Source organism: Antedon bifida, chromosome 3 (assembly GCF_963402885.1).
Source record: "Antedon bifida chromosome 3, ecAntBifi1.1, whole genome shotgun sequence".
NCBI lineage: Eukaryota > Metazoa > Echinodermata > Crinoidea > Comatulida > Antedonidae > Antedon > Antedon bifida.
In genome coordinates, this window is record NC_136228.1 from 25063108 (window position 1) to 25082646 (window position 19539).

The window sequence follows — 19539 nt, forward strand, 5'->3', positions numbered from 1 at the left end:
TAATCGTTGGGAAAACTAACATTATCAGCTCTATCACTCATTATTTCTAGTCATTAATGGTGATGATTTTTATATTTTTAATTAATAAACAATTTATTGAATCATGGCAATGATTGTTATTAGATTGAGAGAAAATAATTATAAATAGACCACCATGGTTCCTTAGGCAGGATGCTTTACTCTCATTGCCTTATTCTTCGGATGAGATGTAAAGCCGTTGGTCCTGTGTACTTAACAGTGCACATTAAAGAACGTGGTACACTGTTTGAAAAAAGTAGGGGATTGTCTCCCGGTGTGCTGATCTGGTAGGCGCTGCACTGCTGGCTGTCGAGGGTCCGTGGAGGGCCTAATCCGAATTTCCTCAGTTTCCAGTAAAGCTTGAGGACCAGAATAATACATTATAATAATACAGGTTGTGTTAAAATACTTCTATAAAGGAACATTCTTACATTGGAAAGTGTTAGTTCTGTAATTGTAACTTTTTTTCCCCTGAGGTTTTTGTCTGGCATTTATTCATTCGATAGTGACACTTATTTATTTGTTTCAGATTTTTATGAGCCACATTATTCAGTTGCTTTCTTGGATATTGGAGAAGTTACTGTAGAAAGTCCATCGTTTGTACGTGAATATACATTTCATAATGGCTTCAGTCCTGCTATCGGGATGCAATTCAGGATAATGTAATTCACCACACAGTTGGAGCAGGTAAGCAATACCAAAATACTTCTCTTTTTTTTATATAGTAACTTACATTTTAGATTTTAGACAACAACATCGGGGTGATGCCATTTGTCATTGGGCCATCTTCTCTTAGTCATGAAGCTGTTGATAAGTATGTGTGAGAATGTAGTCATCGTTTATAATTGGTACAAGCCTGTTCTTTGATTGCGATGAGTTACAGGTAGGTTCAGTAAGAATATAAACATTTGTAGCATGTTACAAACCGAATACTGTAATTAAGCAATTATGATGAATTAGATTAGATAATGTATAAATGTAAAAATCATAATGAATGGAACAATGTTAATGACGATGAAATAAAAGTGGGAAACCCAAAAAAGACACAAAAAAAAGATATAAACATTTTCAATAAATATGAACATTTTTATTATTCATTTTAAAAGATTTTATTTCTGTTTTTCAAATGTTATTATTTTGTCAGTTTGGGGAACTATATTTTGCATTCTGTCAAATAAAATCAATGTATAGATATTATATATGCATACCTGACTTTCATAAGGAAATTTGTCAAAGGACTTTCTTACTCTTCTACCTTCTTTTTCTTAACGTGTACTGATAATGCCATTCCATTGTGTAATCAGTCACGTAATTTATAAATTCTGATTAAAATATTACATTTTCCCATTAACATTTTCATGTAAATATTTCAGAATCAACCGGAGAATGCAGGTCAAAATGCAAAACAGTGTGCACCTTGTGGTCCAGACAATGGAAATGCTGGATACGTGAGGGCAAATTTCATGTCTGGTGATAATGGTGCTCCATTTTTTCCATTTCATGGTATACATAATTACCCAGCTATTGCTGGAAGCACAAGATTGCAAGGTATGTAAAAGCATGACATAATCTGGTCCTTACTTGGACAAACCTAGTCCTTACTTGGACAAACCAGTTGAGTTCTATTGCAGGAAACGCATACTCATACTGTTTACACGTGAAGCTGAATGCTTATTTGGATATTACATAAAATTGCCGTTGTATCCAAGTTATCGCCACTGTAATGTTGAGGTTGTCCCTTAGTACTGTTTTATCATAAAATATGTCTTTAATGTCGGAATACATTTTTGGTGAAACTTACCAAATGAATATATTTCAACATACTTATTCATTTACAAATAAAGGTATTTTGCTCTTTCTTAGCAATAGATGTCACATTCGCTCATTTTGATAGTGCGTGTAAGAAAGATCATTACGCTACTATGACCAATCCATCAAATGATGATGGTATCCACCCAATGTCCGCTGTAGGTACTGTACAAAGAAGGTAACAGTCAGAGACAAGAACAGGGTTTACATACATATACCTAATTTAGGGTAAGTACTAATAGTATTTATCCTATATATCTACGGACCACTTGCATTTATGCAAGTTACGTAAATGTAAATCATTGTGTATCCTTACTTGCTAGTTGCATTATTTTCATCAACCTACCCCGGTGAAAATTTGATGAATTATTCATGACTTATGTATGAACTAAGTTCATGCATATTCATTATTCATGAACCATATGTTCATGAATAATTCATTGCAACACACACACAGATCCTCTCAATTTAAGATGCAGGCGAGCATGTTCATACATGCATACATACTGTACATTAATTAAACAAATATCCAGTCAAATGTGTGTACAACAGGGTCATTGTTTAGAAATTGAGCAACGCATTGCTTTTTCAACCTTTGACATCCATTGACAGTTTTCATTTGAGCACCCACAGCGCCTTAAACTTCTCACTAAAGCTTTTCTGGTAGCTACTTAAAATCTATCCGTTTTAAAAGCAGGTATTTTGAGTCTCTAAGATGAGGAGTGCCATAATCTGTCTTCATATACAAAATGAAGTTTGTAATTGTTAAATATACAGTATATGTTGACATAGTGTGGACACCTTCTTCATCTAGACTCCGATATCCCAGCTCAAAGAGCTCTATGCGAGGAAACACAATGAGAAAAGTTAAGAGACTAAGGGGACGACCTAAAATCACATCAAAATTATAGAAAATGAAAAAACAAAAATAAACAAGTCTATGCACACTTTGGACAATAATCGCTCTGATTGGGGAAGTCATGTTAAGTGCGCTATGTCGCAAGATGTTCAGCGTTCGTGATAGTGATATGTTTGCGGTACAGAACGATCACAGCATGTTGATTGAAATGTGGAGAAAAACGCAACCGTTCTTTTCATATTGATTTCATCATGCAACAATATGTCAAATAATTTGCACCTACCGTGTATACGTTTATGTACTGTATGTAAGTTTTTTTTTAATATTGTGAGTTATATTACATATTTGTGTTTCTTTGTAGAGCACAATTTTCTAAAATAGAGAAAATGGCACTGCCTGAGAAGGTACCTTAAGTTAAAATGTCAGACTATGCGAATGAATCTAAGGAAGAAGAGTGCTAGCAGTGGATCTAATCAACTATTGTAAGTATTAAGCCTAAGAAATAAATATTTAGAATATTTATTCTTTGTGTTGAAGTATACAGTGCCAGTAACTACTGTTTATGTGTACACTAAACTGTTTGCCAGTCCAAACTTCTAGCATTCTCTTTATTTGCCTTCTTTCCTTCTTTGGAAACTTAAGATTATATAATCGTTGGGAAAACTAACATTATCAGCTCTATCACTCATTATTTCTAGTCATTAATGGTGATGATTTTTATATTTTTAATTAATAAACAATTTATTGAATCATGGCAATGATTGTTATTAGATTGAGAGAAAATAATTATAAATAGACCACCATGGTTCCTTAGGCAGGATGCTTTACTCTCATTGCCTTATTCTTCGGATGAGATGTAAAGCCGTTGGTCCTGTGTACTTAACAGTGCACATTAAAGAACGTGGTACACTGTTTGAAAAAAGTAGGGGATTGTCTCCCGGTGTGCTGATCTGGTAGGCGCTGCACTGCTGGCTGTCGAGGGTCCGTGGAGGGCCTAATCCGAATTTCCTCAGTTTCCAGTAAAGCTTGAGGACCAGAATAATACATTATAATAATACAGGTTGTGTTAAAATACTTCTATAAAGGAACATTCTTACATTGGAAAGTGTTAGTTCTGTAATTGTAACTTTTTTTTCCCTGAGGTTTTTGTCTGGCATTTATTCATTCGATAGTGACACTTATTTATTTGTTTCAGATTTTTATGAGCCACATTATTCAGTTGCTTTCTTGGATATTGGAGAAGTTACTGTAGAAAGTCCATCGTTTGTACGTGAATATACATTTCATAATGGCTTCAGTCCTGCTATCGGGATGCAATTCAGGATAATGTAATTCACCAGACAGTTGGAGCAGGTAAGCAATACCAAAATACTTCTCTTTTTTTTATATAGTAACTTACATTTTAGATTTTAGACAACAACATCGGGGTGATGCCATTTGTCATTGGGCCATCTTCTCTTAGTCATGAAGCTGTTGATAAGTATGTGTGAGAATGTAGTCATCGTTTATAATTGGTACAAGCCTGTTCTTTGATTGCGATGAGTTACAGGTAGGTTCAGTAAGAATATAAACATTTGTAGCATGTTACAAACCGAATACTGTAATTAAGCAATTATGATGAATTAGATTAGATAATGTATAAATGTAAAAATCATAATGAATGGAACAATGTTAATGACGATGAAATAAAAGTGGGAAACCCAAAAAAGACACAAAAAAAAGATATAAACATTTTCAATAAATATGAACATTTTTATTATTCATTTTAAAAGATTTTATTTCTGTTTTTCAAATGTTATTATTTTGTCAGTTTGGGGAACTATATTTTGCATTCTGTCAAATAAAATCAATGTATAGATATTATATATGCATACCTGACTTTCATAAGGAAATTTGTCAAAGGACTTTCTTACTCTTCTACCTTCTTTTTCTTAACGTGTACTGATAATGCCATTCCATTGTGTAATCAGTCACGTAATTTATAAATTCTGATTAAAATATTACATTTTCCCATTAACATTTTCATGTAAATATTTCAGAATCAACCGGAGAATGCAGGTCAAAATGCAAAACAGTGTGCACCTTGTGGTCCAGACAATGGAAATGCTGGATACGTGAGGGCAAATTTCATGTCTGGTGATAATGGTGCTCCATTTTTTCCATTTCATGGTATACATAATTACCCAGCTATTGCTGGAAGCACAAGATTGCAAGGTATGTAAAAGCATGACATAATCTGGTCCTTACTTGGACAAACCTAGTCCTTACTTGGACAAACCAGTTGAGTTCTATTGCAGGAAACGCATACTCATACTGTTTACACGTGAAGCTGAATGCTTATTTGGATATTACATAAAATTGCCGTTGTATCCAAGTTATCGCCACTGTAATGTTGAGGTTGTCCCTTAGTACTGTTTTATCATAAAATATGTCTTTAATGTCGGAATACATTTTTGGTGAAACTTACCAAATGAATATATTTCAACATACTTATTCATTTACAAATAAAGGTATTTTGCTCTTTCTTAGCAATAGATGTCACATTCGCTCATTTTGATAGTGCGTGTAAGAAAGATCATTACGCTACTATGACCAATCCATCAAATGATGATGGTATCCACCCAATGTCCGCTGTAGGTACTGTACAAAGAAGGTAACAGTCAGAGACAAGAACAGGGTTTACATACATATACCTAATTTAGGGTAAGTACTAATAGTATTTATCCTATATATCTACGGACCACTTGCATTTATGCAAGTTACGTAAATGTAAATCATTGTGTATCCTTACTTGCTAGTTGCATTATTTTCATCAACTAAGTACACTTACCTACAATACTTTTTGTAATGTACCAATTTACAATACAAATAAGTGAGAGAGAGACAAGTTCTGTTATAGTTGAAAGCTAGCACTGAAGTGTTTATTCTTTATTCTACATCTACTATATATAATAACAATATCGGTAATGGGTAATTAATCTGTCAAGGTGGAATGTTTAGTGGTCTCAGCAGAGGGGTCTACTTTAGCCATTAGTGACCATTAAGTAGCCAGGGTTATATAGAAGTGGGTTAACATAATATATATGGTAACAGGTGATGGAAGTATAAATAATTGGTAGCAAGTAATATTAATCAAGTTCAATACATTACATTCCCTCCCTTCTATTATAAACAATTCTAAGCTATTTATTTATAATTGAATCAAAGCAGCACTGTACTAAGTTATGGTTTAATAACACTTTAAATGTATATGGTATAATGCACTGTATAAAGTAAAATATAAGATCAACATTTTAAATTGTCCAGTAATAATGTCCATAAAAGTTTCTATATTTCAGTTATTAAAAATGTCCGTATCTTTCCGGCGGTTTTCTATCGCGAGTAAGGTATACTCTTCGCTGAGCAGTAATAGACTGTGCTTCGACAGTCGATTGTGATGTTTCCACTGTTCAGATTTGGATTAATGAGCATTGGAGGTAATTGTGGAGGATCATCTTTGTTTGTAAGCTGTTTATCCTGAGTTTGAAATGGCCTATCAGAACGCTTCCTGATATGGTCGGCATGACGACGACAAACTCGTCCATCTTCTAGTTTTATCTTGAATGAGATGCGACCAGATTTTAATATTATTGTTCCGGGTAACCATTTCAGATTTTGTCCTCTAAAGTTCTTTATATACACCTACTCTCCTTCTACAAAAGTGCGTTCTTTGCATGACGATCATGGGCTAATTTCTGTTTTTCAAGTTGAGTGATAACACGATCTGCTTGATAAGGGTGTAAAAGATCAAAATGCGTTTTCAATTTTCGGCCATTCAGTAATTCTGCTGGTGTTTTGCCAGTTGTGCTATGAGGTGTATTTCTATATTTAAATAGGAATCTTGAATTGTTTTTTTTTTTAACTTTATTTGGTAATCAAGGTTAAAAAACAATAAAATATAATACATAGAAAATAGAAAAACAATTGCACAGATAAAACAGGCCTTGATTACAAGGAATGCCAAGAAAAGTTGAAAACTTATTTCCACTTGGGTCCTAAAAACAAGAAACTGATAACAAGAACATACAAATTACAACATAAGAATCTTGCGACTTTTGTTTCGATATATCCATCTTTCATACGTTTCATTGTTTCTTTAAATGTGCGTACAGCACGTTCCGCAAGACCATTCGATGATGGGTGATATGGGGCTGTTAAAGAATGTCTTATTCCATTTCGCTTTACGAACGTATGAAATTCATCACTGGTGAAACATGTTCCATTGTCGGATACTATTTTATCTGGCAATCCATGCGATGCAAATATAAGCCTGAGCTTATCCACTGTGGTATTTGTCGTTGAGGAATTTACCGGAATTACCTCAAGCCATTTTGAGTATGCATCGTATTAAAAACATTTTTCCAATAAATGGTCCAGCATAGTCGATATGTAATCATGACCATGGTCTATTTGGCCAATTCCATGGGTGCAATGGTGGTAAAGTTTGATTGGATTGGCATGTATCGCACTGCTTTGATATGTCTTTGTCCATATTAGGCCACCATAACGAATCCCTAACAAAACTTTTCATTCTGACAATTCCAGTATGACCGTCATGTAGTGCTTGTAGCAACTGTTTTCTACCAGGCTGTGGAACAAAAATTCTATTTCCCCACAAAATACATCCATCTTGTGTAGAGAGTTCTCTTTGTCAGATCCATCCAATATGGTTGCAAGTTTTCAATTTTTGGATTAGTATTGGGCCAACCCTTTTCAATGTAGTAAAGAACTCGAGAAAGTGTTGGATCTTTAACCGTCCAACCTTTAATATCTGCTGTGGAAACTGGAGATTGGTTCATTGGCTCCATCAATAGAACAGTTTCGGCAGGTTGTGGAATTGATTCTGGTTTTCCTGGCAATGGTAATCTGCTTAAGGCATCCGCATTGGCATGGGACTTTTTCAGTTTGAATCTTAATGTATATTTGTATGTACCTAATTTCAGTGCCCAACGTTGGATTCTAGCTGATGCTTGGCTAGGCACAAGTCTGTCCTCATTAATAAGACCCAGCAGTGGCTTATGGTCTGTTACCAATGTGAAATGTCTACCATAAATGTAAGACTGAAATCGCGTTACTCCGAAAACGCATGCCAAACCTTCTTTCTCAATTTGCGAATACTTTTTTTCCGCTTCTGCAAGTGTTCTAGATGCAAATGCGATTGGTCTTTCTGTACCGTCACTTTGTCGATGTGCTAACACAGCCCCAATTCCATATTGAGATGCATCACACGATAATATTATTTCCTTTTTTGGATCATAATGTGCAAGTACTCTGCAGGAAAGTAGCAATTCCTTTGATTTATCAAAAGTAGATTGTTCTAAATTTGTCCAGTTCCAAGCTTTATCCTTACGAAGTAAGGCATATAACAGAGCAATTAAGTGTGTTGGATAAGTTTGGTAAAAACTTCATAATAAGATAATATAATCCCAAATAAGCTCTCAGTTCTGTCAAGTTTTGAGACGCTGGAGCATCTTTAATTGCTCTCACTTTGGCGTTTGTGGGATGCAATCCCTCTTTGTCGATCAGGTGTCCCAAATAACCAACAGATTTAACCATAAAAACACACTTACTCTTTTTTAGACGAAGTCCAGCATCTGCCAGTCGCTTTAGAACGGTTTCAAGAGTTTCGAAATGCTCAAAGTCATTTTTTCCTGTAATTAATATATCGTCCAGGTATACTGTAACACCTTTAATTCCTTGTAATAGTCCTTCCATGACACGCTGGAAAATCGCTGGTGCTGAAGAGACTCCAAACGGCAACCGTGTATATTGTAAAGTCCCTTTTGAGTGTTGATTACAACATATTTTCGAGAATCTTTATCCAAGAGTAATTGTTGGTACGCTTGTGACATGTCCAATTTAGTAACTTTTTCTTCGGGGCAAAGGATACTGATCAACTTTGGCTGCTTTATTTACAGTAATTTTGTAGTCACCACAGATCCTAATGGTAGATTTATCTGCCTTAAGTACCGGAACTATTGGTGCAGCCCAGTCTGAAAACTGTATAGGTTCAATAATGCCTTCTCGTAAGCGATCAAGTTCGTCATCTACTTTCTGTCGCAAAGCATACGGAACATTTCTGGCTTTGCAAAATTTTGGCATTGTCTCTTTATCAACATACATTTTTGCTTCAGTACCCTTAAAGGTACCTAGTTCATCTTTAAATATTTCTTGGTATTTACCAAGCAGTGAACTTAAATCTAATTGGTTTATTACCTTGATTTGTTGCCAGTCCAACTTTATAAACTGAAGCCAGTCTCGACCAATTAGGGTAGGTCCATCTGTTCGCACAATCGTTAACGGTAATATTGTAGTAGTACTCTGGTATGTAACTTCAGCATTAATTTTACCCAAAACATCCATTATTTGTCCAGTGTACGTACGTAGCTTAACTGACGATGGTTCAAGTTTTCTTTCAGGCCATAATTGCCTAAATTTCGTCTGCGACATTATTGATACCGCGAGGCTCCTGTGTCAATTTCCATTTCAGTATCCAAACCATCTAACAGTATCTTAACTTTCATAGGTGGAGGACTAGACGTGGTCTTTATTCCAAATAATTCTTCATACATTTCTGTAGCTATGTTGCTTGGTTCATCGCTTGGCTCATCTGCCACAACATTTTTAACTGTTCGGGGCTTCCCCTTCTTTTTGCTAAGACAAACAGATTGAATGTGTCCTACCTTGTTACAATAATGGCAAGTTGTTTGCTTAAAATAACATTTGTCTGGCAAATGGTTATTCTTTCCACAGCGAAAACATGGTTTCGACTTCTTATTTGTATTTGATGTAAATTTTGACTTCTTTTTGTAAGCAATTTTGTTTACATTTTCAACTGCAGCTGCGCCAGATCTCTTACATTTCTTGTTGCAGTTTCGATGCTAGTTGCAATTTCAACAGCTTTTTCCAGTGTCAGTGCTTTTTCTGCCAAAAGACCAAATTCCGTAACATTGTATTGAGCGAGGCTCCAAAGTTACAGAATTCTGCCATCGATCGAAGCGATGCCATAAATTCAGGCACTGTTTCATTATCACGTCGAAAGCGTGAGTTGAATTTGTATCGCTGTACAATTTCACTAGGCACTGGACTGTGATGCCCATTCATAGCTGTTACCAGCTCATCGAATGTTTTATCCTTGGGTTTTTCTGGTGTAACCAAATTTCGTAAAAGCTTATAAGATGATGGGCCAATAACTGTTAACAGTGTTGCTTGTTTCATCTCCTCTGTAGTAATTTCTTTTGCCTTGAAATACAAGTTACTTACTTACTTATTTGTTTTCATAGCTATCCCCAATATTAGGGACATTCGCCGTCATTGACATTATGTTGACATAGCACAACTTTTCTTAATTTTATGAGAGACGTTAATTTTGATGAGAAGGTCATGGAACACTAATTAATTTTAAAAACAACTAAAAACCTGGGACCTGTAACCCTGACGGGTACTCTCCCTCCGGGTCAAAGGGATCCCGAAACTCATCGGTGGGCAGGGGCGCTCATCTCCCTGTTCAGGACTATTCCTGATGATTACCCAACCTATTTACATTTAAAATTAAAATTAGACATCAAGACATAACTTAATCAACTTAATGACTACTGGACATAGTAGTTATTGTCTTCTATAAAAGATGCTGGAAGCACTTCCTTATATAGTCTTCTCGGTCTAGTTGACTAGCGTTTATAGTTCTCTGAAGTATACTTGGGTTCGGTCTTCCTATCAATTTACTTTTTTGGTCATAAAATGTAAGAACTTCGCAGGGATCATAGTTCTGTCTCCGAATACAGTGTGAAATCCAGTTAGATTGCTGTTGTTGGTAGAATATCGTGTTGGTTATTGCGTAGAGCCTCTGGTTATTGACAACGTACCGCCAATCAGTTTCCTGTTGTTCTTCTTCTTCCTCAGACTCTAGTCTAAAGTCTAAACGCTCAACAAACTGTGACCAATCTTCCCTTCCTTCCTTCAATAAATTCTTCAATTTTGCCAATAAGGGCCATTCTCGTCGCCACTGTAGTGTAATGTACCGATTTACAATACAAATAAGTGAGAGAGAGACAAGTTCTGTTATAGTTGAAAGCTAGCACTGAAGTGTTTATTCTTTATTCTACATTTACTATATATTATAATAACAATATCGGTAATGGGTAATTTATCTGTCAAGGTGGAATGTTTAGTGGTCTAAGCAGAGGGTCTACTTTAGCCATTAGTGACCATTAAGTAGCCAGGGTTATATAGAAGTGGGTTAACATAATATATATGGTAACAGGTGAAGGAAGTTTAAATAATTGGTAGCAAGTAATATTAATCAAGTTCAATACATTACACTTTTCATTTAATCTTAACAGTAAAGTTAATCTTTCTGATTGCGTGGAGATGGATTGTGATGCATTTAAGAAAGCAATGATCAGAGATGAAGATGGTGGAATTCTAGGAGGATCACGGCCTGGTTATGTTATTCCTGATTCTCCATACGAGTGGGATAGAGATCCGAGACGTGGACTTAAAATTCCTTATGATGAAAAATGTCCACATAAAGGTTGGTTGTCTGCTTTAATGTTGAATTTTAGCTTTTGTAAACTGTGATTCTTCCCTAAATCTTCCTCCTATTAAAGTTGCACTCTTGAAACAAGACCAGTCCATTCACCGAGACTGGGCACGCAATTTTATTGTGGCATCCCTTTTTTGAGGAGTAGGAGAATCACTGTGTTGTAGCTGTGATCTTTTATATAATCTGCTCTTTTCATTAAGGTATCATTGGTACAGAAGTCTGCATATGGCATGAATCTTGGCAGGCTTTTGAATGCTATGATTACGCTATGTTGATTATTGAAAGTCTTGATCCTGACACAGAATTACGACGTCTTCACCAATCGTCATTGGGTCTAACGGTTATGTTGATTTGATGGATCACAATGGACCACAAGATCACGGCTGGTGTCATGGGTACACATGTCAAGAGCGCATCAGCACATTTATGTCTATCGTTGCAATTGGAGAGACTTATGAGATGTATATGAGAGTTCAACGAATCCTCAAACGCTATGACTTCATTTCCTGAACACAGCTCCAGATCAGAAAATAGTTGTCGGCATCTGGTATGCCAATCCTCAACGCTTAGATGTGTACCATCAAGGTCACTATGTCATGTCAAATAACGGGCAGCTGGATGGAGATATGTTCATATACAATACAATACAATACAAATCTTTCTTTATTCTGGAATAGCTCTTTCAATACACAAGTACTGGTCTCCCAAGAGGTCCAAATTTGGAAAAAAAATACAAGAAAAATAAAAGTAAAAGCTATATTAAAACTATGTACAATAGAAGTTATACAAGATGTTTAAATTCAACTTGACTAAGTGTCTCATAATTTTTACGGATATGTACAGGAAGATTATTCCATAAGGTTGATGCTCTATAATTAAACATTCTCTTTCCATAAATATTGTTCCATGCTGGAACATTTAGAGTTTTTGTTGATTGACTTCTTGTATTTTTTGTGTGAAAAGTGTCCATAAATTTGAATAGATTTGTTAAATAAGATGGTGCTAAACCCTGTAGGCATTTAAATAGCATAATTAATAAATCATTTTCCCATCTGTCATGGACACTCTTCCATTTTAGTGAGGACATCAATTCTGTTATAGGGGTGTACATATCAGCATAAAGAATGATTCTAGCTACTCTATTTTGAAGTACTTGAAGACGATTAACAAGTTCTAAGTTACAATTTGACCAAACATTACTACAGTAATCAAAACAAGGTAATACTATTGCATTAGCAAGTAGTCTTAAAGCAAAATTTGGAATATAATATCTTAATCTACGAATAATACCGATACGTTGTGATACTCTAGAAGCTACTTGTTCAACATGCTGTTTCCATGACATAAGTGAATCAAATGTAAGTCCAAGATACTTAAAATTGTCAACTCTTTCGACATCATTGCCATTAATAGAAAGAGAAATATGGGTTCCAGAAGATCCAAACGATCAGTTCATACCAACTCCTGACTCCAGCATTTATGGCGAGAACTATTTTGATCGCGATTGGCAGACTCTTTGGATACTTATACGTGGTAGTGACCCAATTGACATCATCACTACACCGGTTATAATGGTTGACTTTGGTGTGGCTCCTGTTGATGTTGATGACTTCTATGAAGAAGATCTTGTTAACAATCTTGCCAGTTTGGTATATATAATAAGTAAATAGCTTTCTTTAACCATATTAAAGTATCACATAATCTATCCAGATTTCTTCTTTTTTCAGTTTCATATGTTTAGAAATGAGTTGAATTTTATTTAATTACCTATTCTTTTAATATCTAAACAATAATTAATTTTTTTTCCTTACAGGCAATTCAACCCTTCAAGCAGAAATTGTTAATGCAGCACAAACCGGTACTTTGTACGAGAGTCTTGAAGTTGAGGTTATTAGCAATGACCGATCCTTCTCCCCCAGCTGAAGACCCAACAAGGGGTGTGAGAGCAACAAATACAACAGGAGGTCCAAGTACAGGCAATGAAACGTAAGTCACATTTTAAGAAGTAATGAGTTGAAGTAGAGTTTTCTGTAGAGTTACTGTAGTGCATGGCTTGTATCGTCTTGTCCAAAGTCTTAAATTGTATTCTCATGTGTGGCGTGCAACAAACATAACCATAATGCCTATATCATTACAAACCAACATAACTAATTGGTTCACAGGTATTCTGAGAAGCAAGCTGAAGAAGAGGCATCTAGTGACCAAGGAGTAGAAATCATCTATCAATTCCAAAGCACAATGAGTATACGTTTACGGCTGATGCTATGGAGAACCATCCATTTGAGGTTCAGCCTTGCATCTCTATATTAGATACCAGTGTAGGTTTTAACACAATTCTTTCTAAACTCCAATATACTGTAGGCTATCAAGCTTTGGTAATACACCATAGGTTTGATACAAATATTCTACGAAAAAAAGGAATTATTCAATGATTTTTTTATTTTTTCAGGCTGAAATTGTGCAAAATCTGGGACATTCTTCACATCCATGGAAAATGCCCAGGAGTATCTGATGCAGAGCTCGTCAGCAACAACACTGTAGATATAATCCATGGCTGGGCCAACTTCACTGATCTTGCCATTAATCTGTCGGGAAGTGGTTACTTCTTTGAATTCAGCATTGTTTATTCCAACTCATCCACGCTAGAAGGTATCAACTCAACAGAGTTTTCTGTCATTGAGGGTGTTTTCCACATATCAATCACAGATCAACAGTAAAAGTTTTGGAGAAATTTAAAGTTCAGTTTAATCTAATTGAAGATTTTACAACGGATATTGCAGAACATCTGGATTCCAAGGTTGGTGATTTTTTAATTAATTATAAGTCATTTTCAAATTGTCAATGCAGTTCTCTCTCTAATTAACCATCCATCTTCTATTTAATACTGCATTAAAATTCAAAAATCACCATCAATTGTAGACTAGTGACGTATCCAATCTAAGAGCAACTTCTTTTTGAAGACTACAGTCCATTTCAAATTTTCAATGCAGGTCTCCCTCTATTTAACCCACTACCTTCTATTAATACTTCCCCCTACCCCAATTTTAAAAGCATCTTCAATTGTAGACTATCGTATCCACTCTAAGAGCAACTTATGTTGAAGACTAGCCAAAAGTACCTACAAGTCACTCCCATAAAAATCCAATTACAGACTACTTTCAAATTTGATTTCATCGGCTGTATAAATCACCTCAAATTAAAGACAACCTCCAGAACAATTGGATAAATATTGGTCAAACATTGGTCAAACAAGGATAAATATAATATTCTAGGCTTTTCCTTAGGCTTTTTGTCTGGCACTTACTTGTTTTGGGTTCAGGCAGTCTTTAATTTCAGTATTTTGCAACTTAATAACAAGTTGTGTTAAAACACTTCTATAAGGGAACATATTAAATGGATTGTTTTTAATAACAGATAATGATCACAAATCACAGGAGATCAGGAAAGTGCTAGATATGCACAAGCATGTGATGCGGTATATGCCCAAAATAAAAAGCAGGCAGCAGAGACTTCGAGGCCACAAGAACAGCCAATAGCCAAGGACATATCAACCTTGAAGAATTATAATGCAATTGCTGTAGTTGCGGGTGAAAACGTTTTAAACACGGCACATCTTTTTTTTAAAAAAATAGGCATTGTTGCTGGTACAATGCAAACTTCACTCTCACAAAGCATAAACACCTTAAAAACCAGAATCTCGCCAAAACCTAGATTATCTCAAAATATTTCCTGCCCTTTATATAGTCCGTACAGCTTATTACCCACACAGTACATATCTTTTACTTACCTGTTCTTCTGCCAGTAGGTAATTGAAAAATCAGCAAATTTTGTCAAATTAACAAGTGGCAACACTTGTACAGGTAAGAAGAATAAGAAAACTTAATTTTTTTTAATTAATTATTTTATTGTGTTTTTCTATCGGAGATAACCCAGAAGCCTAGAAGTAGAAATGAATACTTTTACAGGTAAGCTTTAATATAGTTTATAAACAAAGTATGTAAAATGAGAATACTTCTTTTGCTAATAGAAGAAACAATTCCAGAGTGCCATAAAATCAAGACCATATATTTGTTGGTTCTAAACATGGAAAAAAATGTTATGGTAGATCTTAAGTTCTTCAATGCAATCAGTGCAATCAAAGTACTTAATGTACAGATAGATATTAGGAATATATTAAATTGTTAACTTTTCATTTATTATTGATCAGCAGATGAAACTTTTAAAGAAGAAGAAAACATCACAGGTAAGCTTATAAAACATTACTAATAAAAATCTATACCAGCTGGTGCTGAGGTGAGGTGAAATTAAGATTGACTCTTTCTATGAAGTTCTTTTTTAGTGTTAAAATTAATTAATCCATGTCCCATTTTCCATTCCAATCTGTCCCTGTGTCATAAGAAATGTTTAAGAGTTGTGCAACTGTAGATGCCGGAAATGGCACTTATCAGACACAAATTAGATTTTCGTAAACATTACATTCTTAACATTTTATTGTTGTTTATCAGCAGATGATGCTGATAGTTATGGACAACTAGAAATTGCCACAACATCAGGTAAGTCTACTACAATATTAGCAGCAAAACATTTGAAAACACAAATGTACAATGTATCAAGAACGAAAATGTATAAAATATTAATGTTATAAATTGTTTTTGTTTACTACTATAGAAGATGGCCTATACAACCATGACGATCTCACAGGTAAGTTTAAATTTAAAAAGGTTCGTTCTTCACATGCCAAAGAGCATTCAATTGGTTAAAGAGCAGTGCATATATATGATTAGACTGGGTTCCAGCCCGTAAATAGTAAAGATAAATAATTTGGCACATATGGTATGATAACCTACGTCATTCTTATCGGATGTTTGCGGGCATGCAAATCGATTTCTTCACATATTTCCCCAGTGCGTAAATCTGAGTATTATATTATACGTATAAAACGCCATATGTGCCAAAATTTACGGGCTGGAACCCAGTCTAATATAGGATGGATGTCTGAGGTTGTCATATGTACCTGTAGGCCTATACTTCTGTATTTAAGCATTTTAATTGGAATATTGTTGAACATTAAAGGGAAAGAGATCAATATAGTGTTATTTTTGAACAAGTACAGTAGTTATAAAATATGGGCCGGTTGTTGGTCGCAAATATTCAATTTCTCGATTCCAAGTGGATAGCTGTTATGTGACATCAAAATAGGACAAATTTAGGACAAATACATCTGTAAGAGATGATAGAATAATTGCATTTTTGTTTTTCTCATTTTGCAGGCAAGAAAGAGGTAGCGAAATTGTTGACATCAAATCCTGGATTCTCAATTCAAAATTGGATAATTATAAGGATGAAAGTTAAGAATGAAAAAATGATACTGATGAGTTTTTGATTTTAAAAGGTTTGAAAATAGATATAACATAACGTATGTTAACGTTCTGATTGATATACTTGTTTTTAATAGTGTTACCATATCAATTTGTCAGGCTGTTGCACCTAAGGGCGCGTTTATACAACACGCTATTACACGCATATTCAACACGCCTACGAGAAGTGTGTTCTATAACATCGAAGAGATTCCGTGTAATGAGATTTTAATTGCAAAAAGGCTACTTGGCTGAATCCTAACATTTTGTGGATTCCCGGTTGCTGTTATTATAAATAATAGTGTAATTTGATATTTGGGCTACAATAGTCTATAGATTATAGCATGGATTAATTAGTTTAAACTAATTGATACATGGTTATATACTACAAGTTGATCAATTTGGAAATGTTTGCAATATTAAAAGTGTAATTTGATATTTGGGCTACAATAGTCTATAGCATGTATTAATTAGTTTAAACTAATTGATTCCGTAAATCTTCTAATTGTAACCCTGGGTTATTATTTTTTGATTGTTTTTTAGGGTGGGTTACTATTAGAAGTGGGGGGGGGGGGGAAGGGGGATTACTATTGGAGTAGTGGGTTATTATTACTAATCTTAAATTAGGCACCTGAAAATAGTAAGGCACCTGAAAATAGTAACCCACCCCAACTTTTCCGGTGTCAGCAAATCATAGAAAAATAATAAAACAGTACGAATAAATAATTTGTTTGAACTTTATTTTATAAACTCAAAAACACTCAGTCCTCCTGAGATCAACATGCATTATCTCCTTATTTTCAAAATATTGCTGCATAATAAACGACCAGTCTTAATGTCATTTCTTCAATAGTTTTTGTGACTCTAATAATAACCTCCCCCATGGGTTACTAGTAGTAGTAGTGGGTTATTATTATAGATTGACTTATAAGTTGGGTTACTACTAGAAGGGGGGGTTACTATTAGAGTGTGGGTTACTATTAGAATTGACGGTACATGGTATAATACAAGCTGATCAATTTGGAAATGTTCACAATATTAAAGTGTAATTTATTAAGTTATTCAGTGATTAAATATTTCAAAGTATTTCAGCTAGAATGTCAATGTTTCTAATTTATTTTTCTTTACATTATGATCATTTATTTATACATAAAAATCATCACATATAAGACAAGAACAATTGTCCTGTAATTGATCCTGCTGGAGATAGATTTCATACATGTTAAAAACGTCAAATGTTTAAAAAAAAATTACCGGTATGAATATGAAAATATGAAGCACAATTAGTGTAGTATGTTCCTTAATAAAATTCTTAAAATTAATACTGTAACAGACTGAAATTAGGAACTATCCAGTGTATGTTAGATTCAATAATTAATAGTATTCCTAACACAGTACATTACTGTAGCAGCTTTGAGCGAGTAGCCAGATTTCTAATTCTTACATGATTGTACAGTAGAACAAATCATCAATAAAATAATCCAATACTTTTACTGGATTTGGACATCAGATGAATCTCTGATGAATCTAAAGATGTTAAAAACCACATGGACAATTGTTATTTAAATATTTTCAACGTCATGACAATACACATTACATATTTAGAATATGACATCAACTAAGAACAATATAGCCATAGAAAATGAGAAAAACTGCAACCAGCTGCCCAAGAACATTTACTCCATCAACACATCAGACACTAGGCCTATATGAAAAGGAAAAAGACATTATTAATGTTAACACAACGAGTACCAGACAACATAACTCTTTTGGGATCATTTCAGCCACCAGTTATTGCGGCCGTCAGTTATGCCAGTACATTTTTTTTTTTAATTTATTTTACATGTGCCAATAAGTATGTGTGATTTTTATAAATAAAGTTGTTTTGTTTCCGTTTTGGTTTTATTCTGCAAATTGTGTTTTTTAAATGTTGGAAATTAGTTTATTTATTATTAGTTACCATTACCAATATTAATAATTAATATTCATTTTATCGATAACAGGATTATGGTTTCTGTATCAAGTTATAAACTCCAAGTGCATAAGAAATGAAGAAGTACAATTAAAAAAACGGGAAATATTGTGTTTATGAGATGAGCCTTGTTGTTTGGGGTGTCATGTATAATAATGATATGCAGAAATAAGAAAAGACGTAAAAAAAAAGAAATATACGATTAATTATTATAATCAATCATTAAAACTAGATGTTAGATTAGTAAAATTTGTTTTGTATTAAGACACATTGATTAGTATTTATCGGCTGTTTAATAATTAATTAATATTTACTATATTCATAAAAACATTGCGCGGCTGATACTTGACTAGATACTAAACTAGTTTAATGGCCATTTAGTTCTGTGTTTATTTATGGCTATTTGGAGTCCTCCTTTTGTTTGGTGCGCATACAAAAGTGGGCCCGATCATCCGTTTAACACCCATACGCGAATCCTGGGCGAATATCTACTAGGCCTATTCTAGGCCTACCTAGCTAGGCTTAGGCTAGGGCCTAGCCTAAGAAAGATAAGCTAAATAGGCCTAGCTGGGCCCCTAGGCTAGTTATTTAATTTTGGCCCTAATTAATAGCGATATACAGTACTATGCGGCGACTATAATAGGCTAGGCCTAACCTTTTAGCTTAGCTGACTAGGCCTATGCAACTAGTTTTTAAAATTGGTACCAACTCACCTCACGCCCAGCCAGGCGGCAAAGGCCGCATCACTTAGACCTAGGCTAGGCCTTCTAGGCCTAGACTAGAAGACACCGACAACAAATTAAAAGACACACCCCTCCCCATGCACATGTTCGCAACACGCTGCTGCTTGGTAGGCCTATAGTGTTCGTTATAAGAAGACGAGATGTAATTATACGTCCATGGTTTAACCATGTAATGTATAATATTTATTTCTTTTTAA

The 19539-nt window shown here is 34.6% G+C and overlaps 1 protein-coding gene across 20 annotated transcripts; it reads left to right on the top strand.

The window, feature by feature from the left end:
- Positions 1–603: 603 nt before the first annotated feature.
- Positions 604–17227, top strand: LOC144836838 (fibrocystin-L-like). Of its 20 annotated transcripts, none has more exons than XR_013611379.1 (16): positions 604–705; positions 1392–1566; positions 1882–2055; positions 3048–3168; positions 3882–4039; positions 4726–4900; positions 5216–5389; positions 11068–11258; positions 13084–13256; positions 13433–13588; positions 13720–14067; positions 14685–15130; positions 15478–15513; positions 15776–15823; positions 15939–15971; positions 16541–16560. XR_013611379.1 is itself a non-coding variant. In XM_078691710.1 (9 exons), the coding sequence occupies exons 8-9, from the start codon at positions 11096–11098 to the stop codon at positions 11623–11625; spliced, it is 318 nt and encodes a 105-aa protein (XP_078547836.1). In that variant the 5' UTR covers positions 604–705; positions 1392–1566; positions 1882–2055; positions 3048–3168; positions 3882–4039; positions 4726–4900; positions 5216–5389; positions 11068–11095; the 3' UTR covers positions 11626–12988. The 20 variants fall into 20 exon arrangements, 5 of the variants coding, with proteins under 5 accessions (XP_078547836.1, XP_078547838.1, XP_078547840.1 ...); XR_013611382.1 differs by having other exon boundaries at positions 5222–5389; XR_013611384.1 differs by lacking the exon at positions 5216–5389.
- Positions 17228–19539: the final 2312 nt, after the last annotated feature.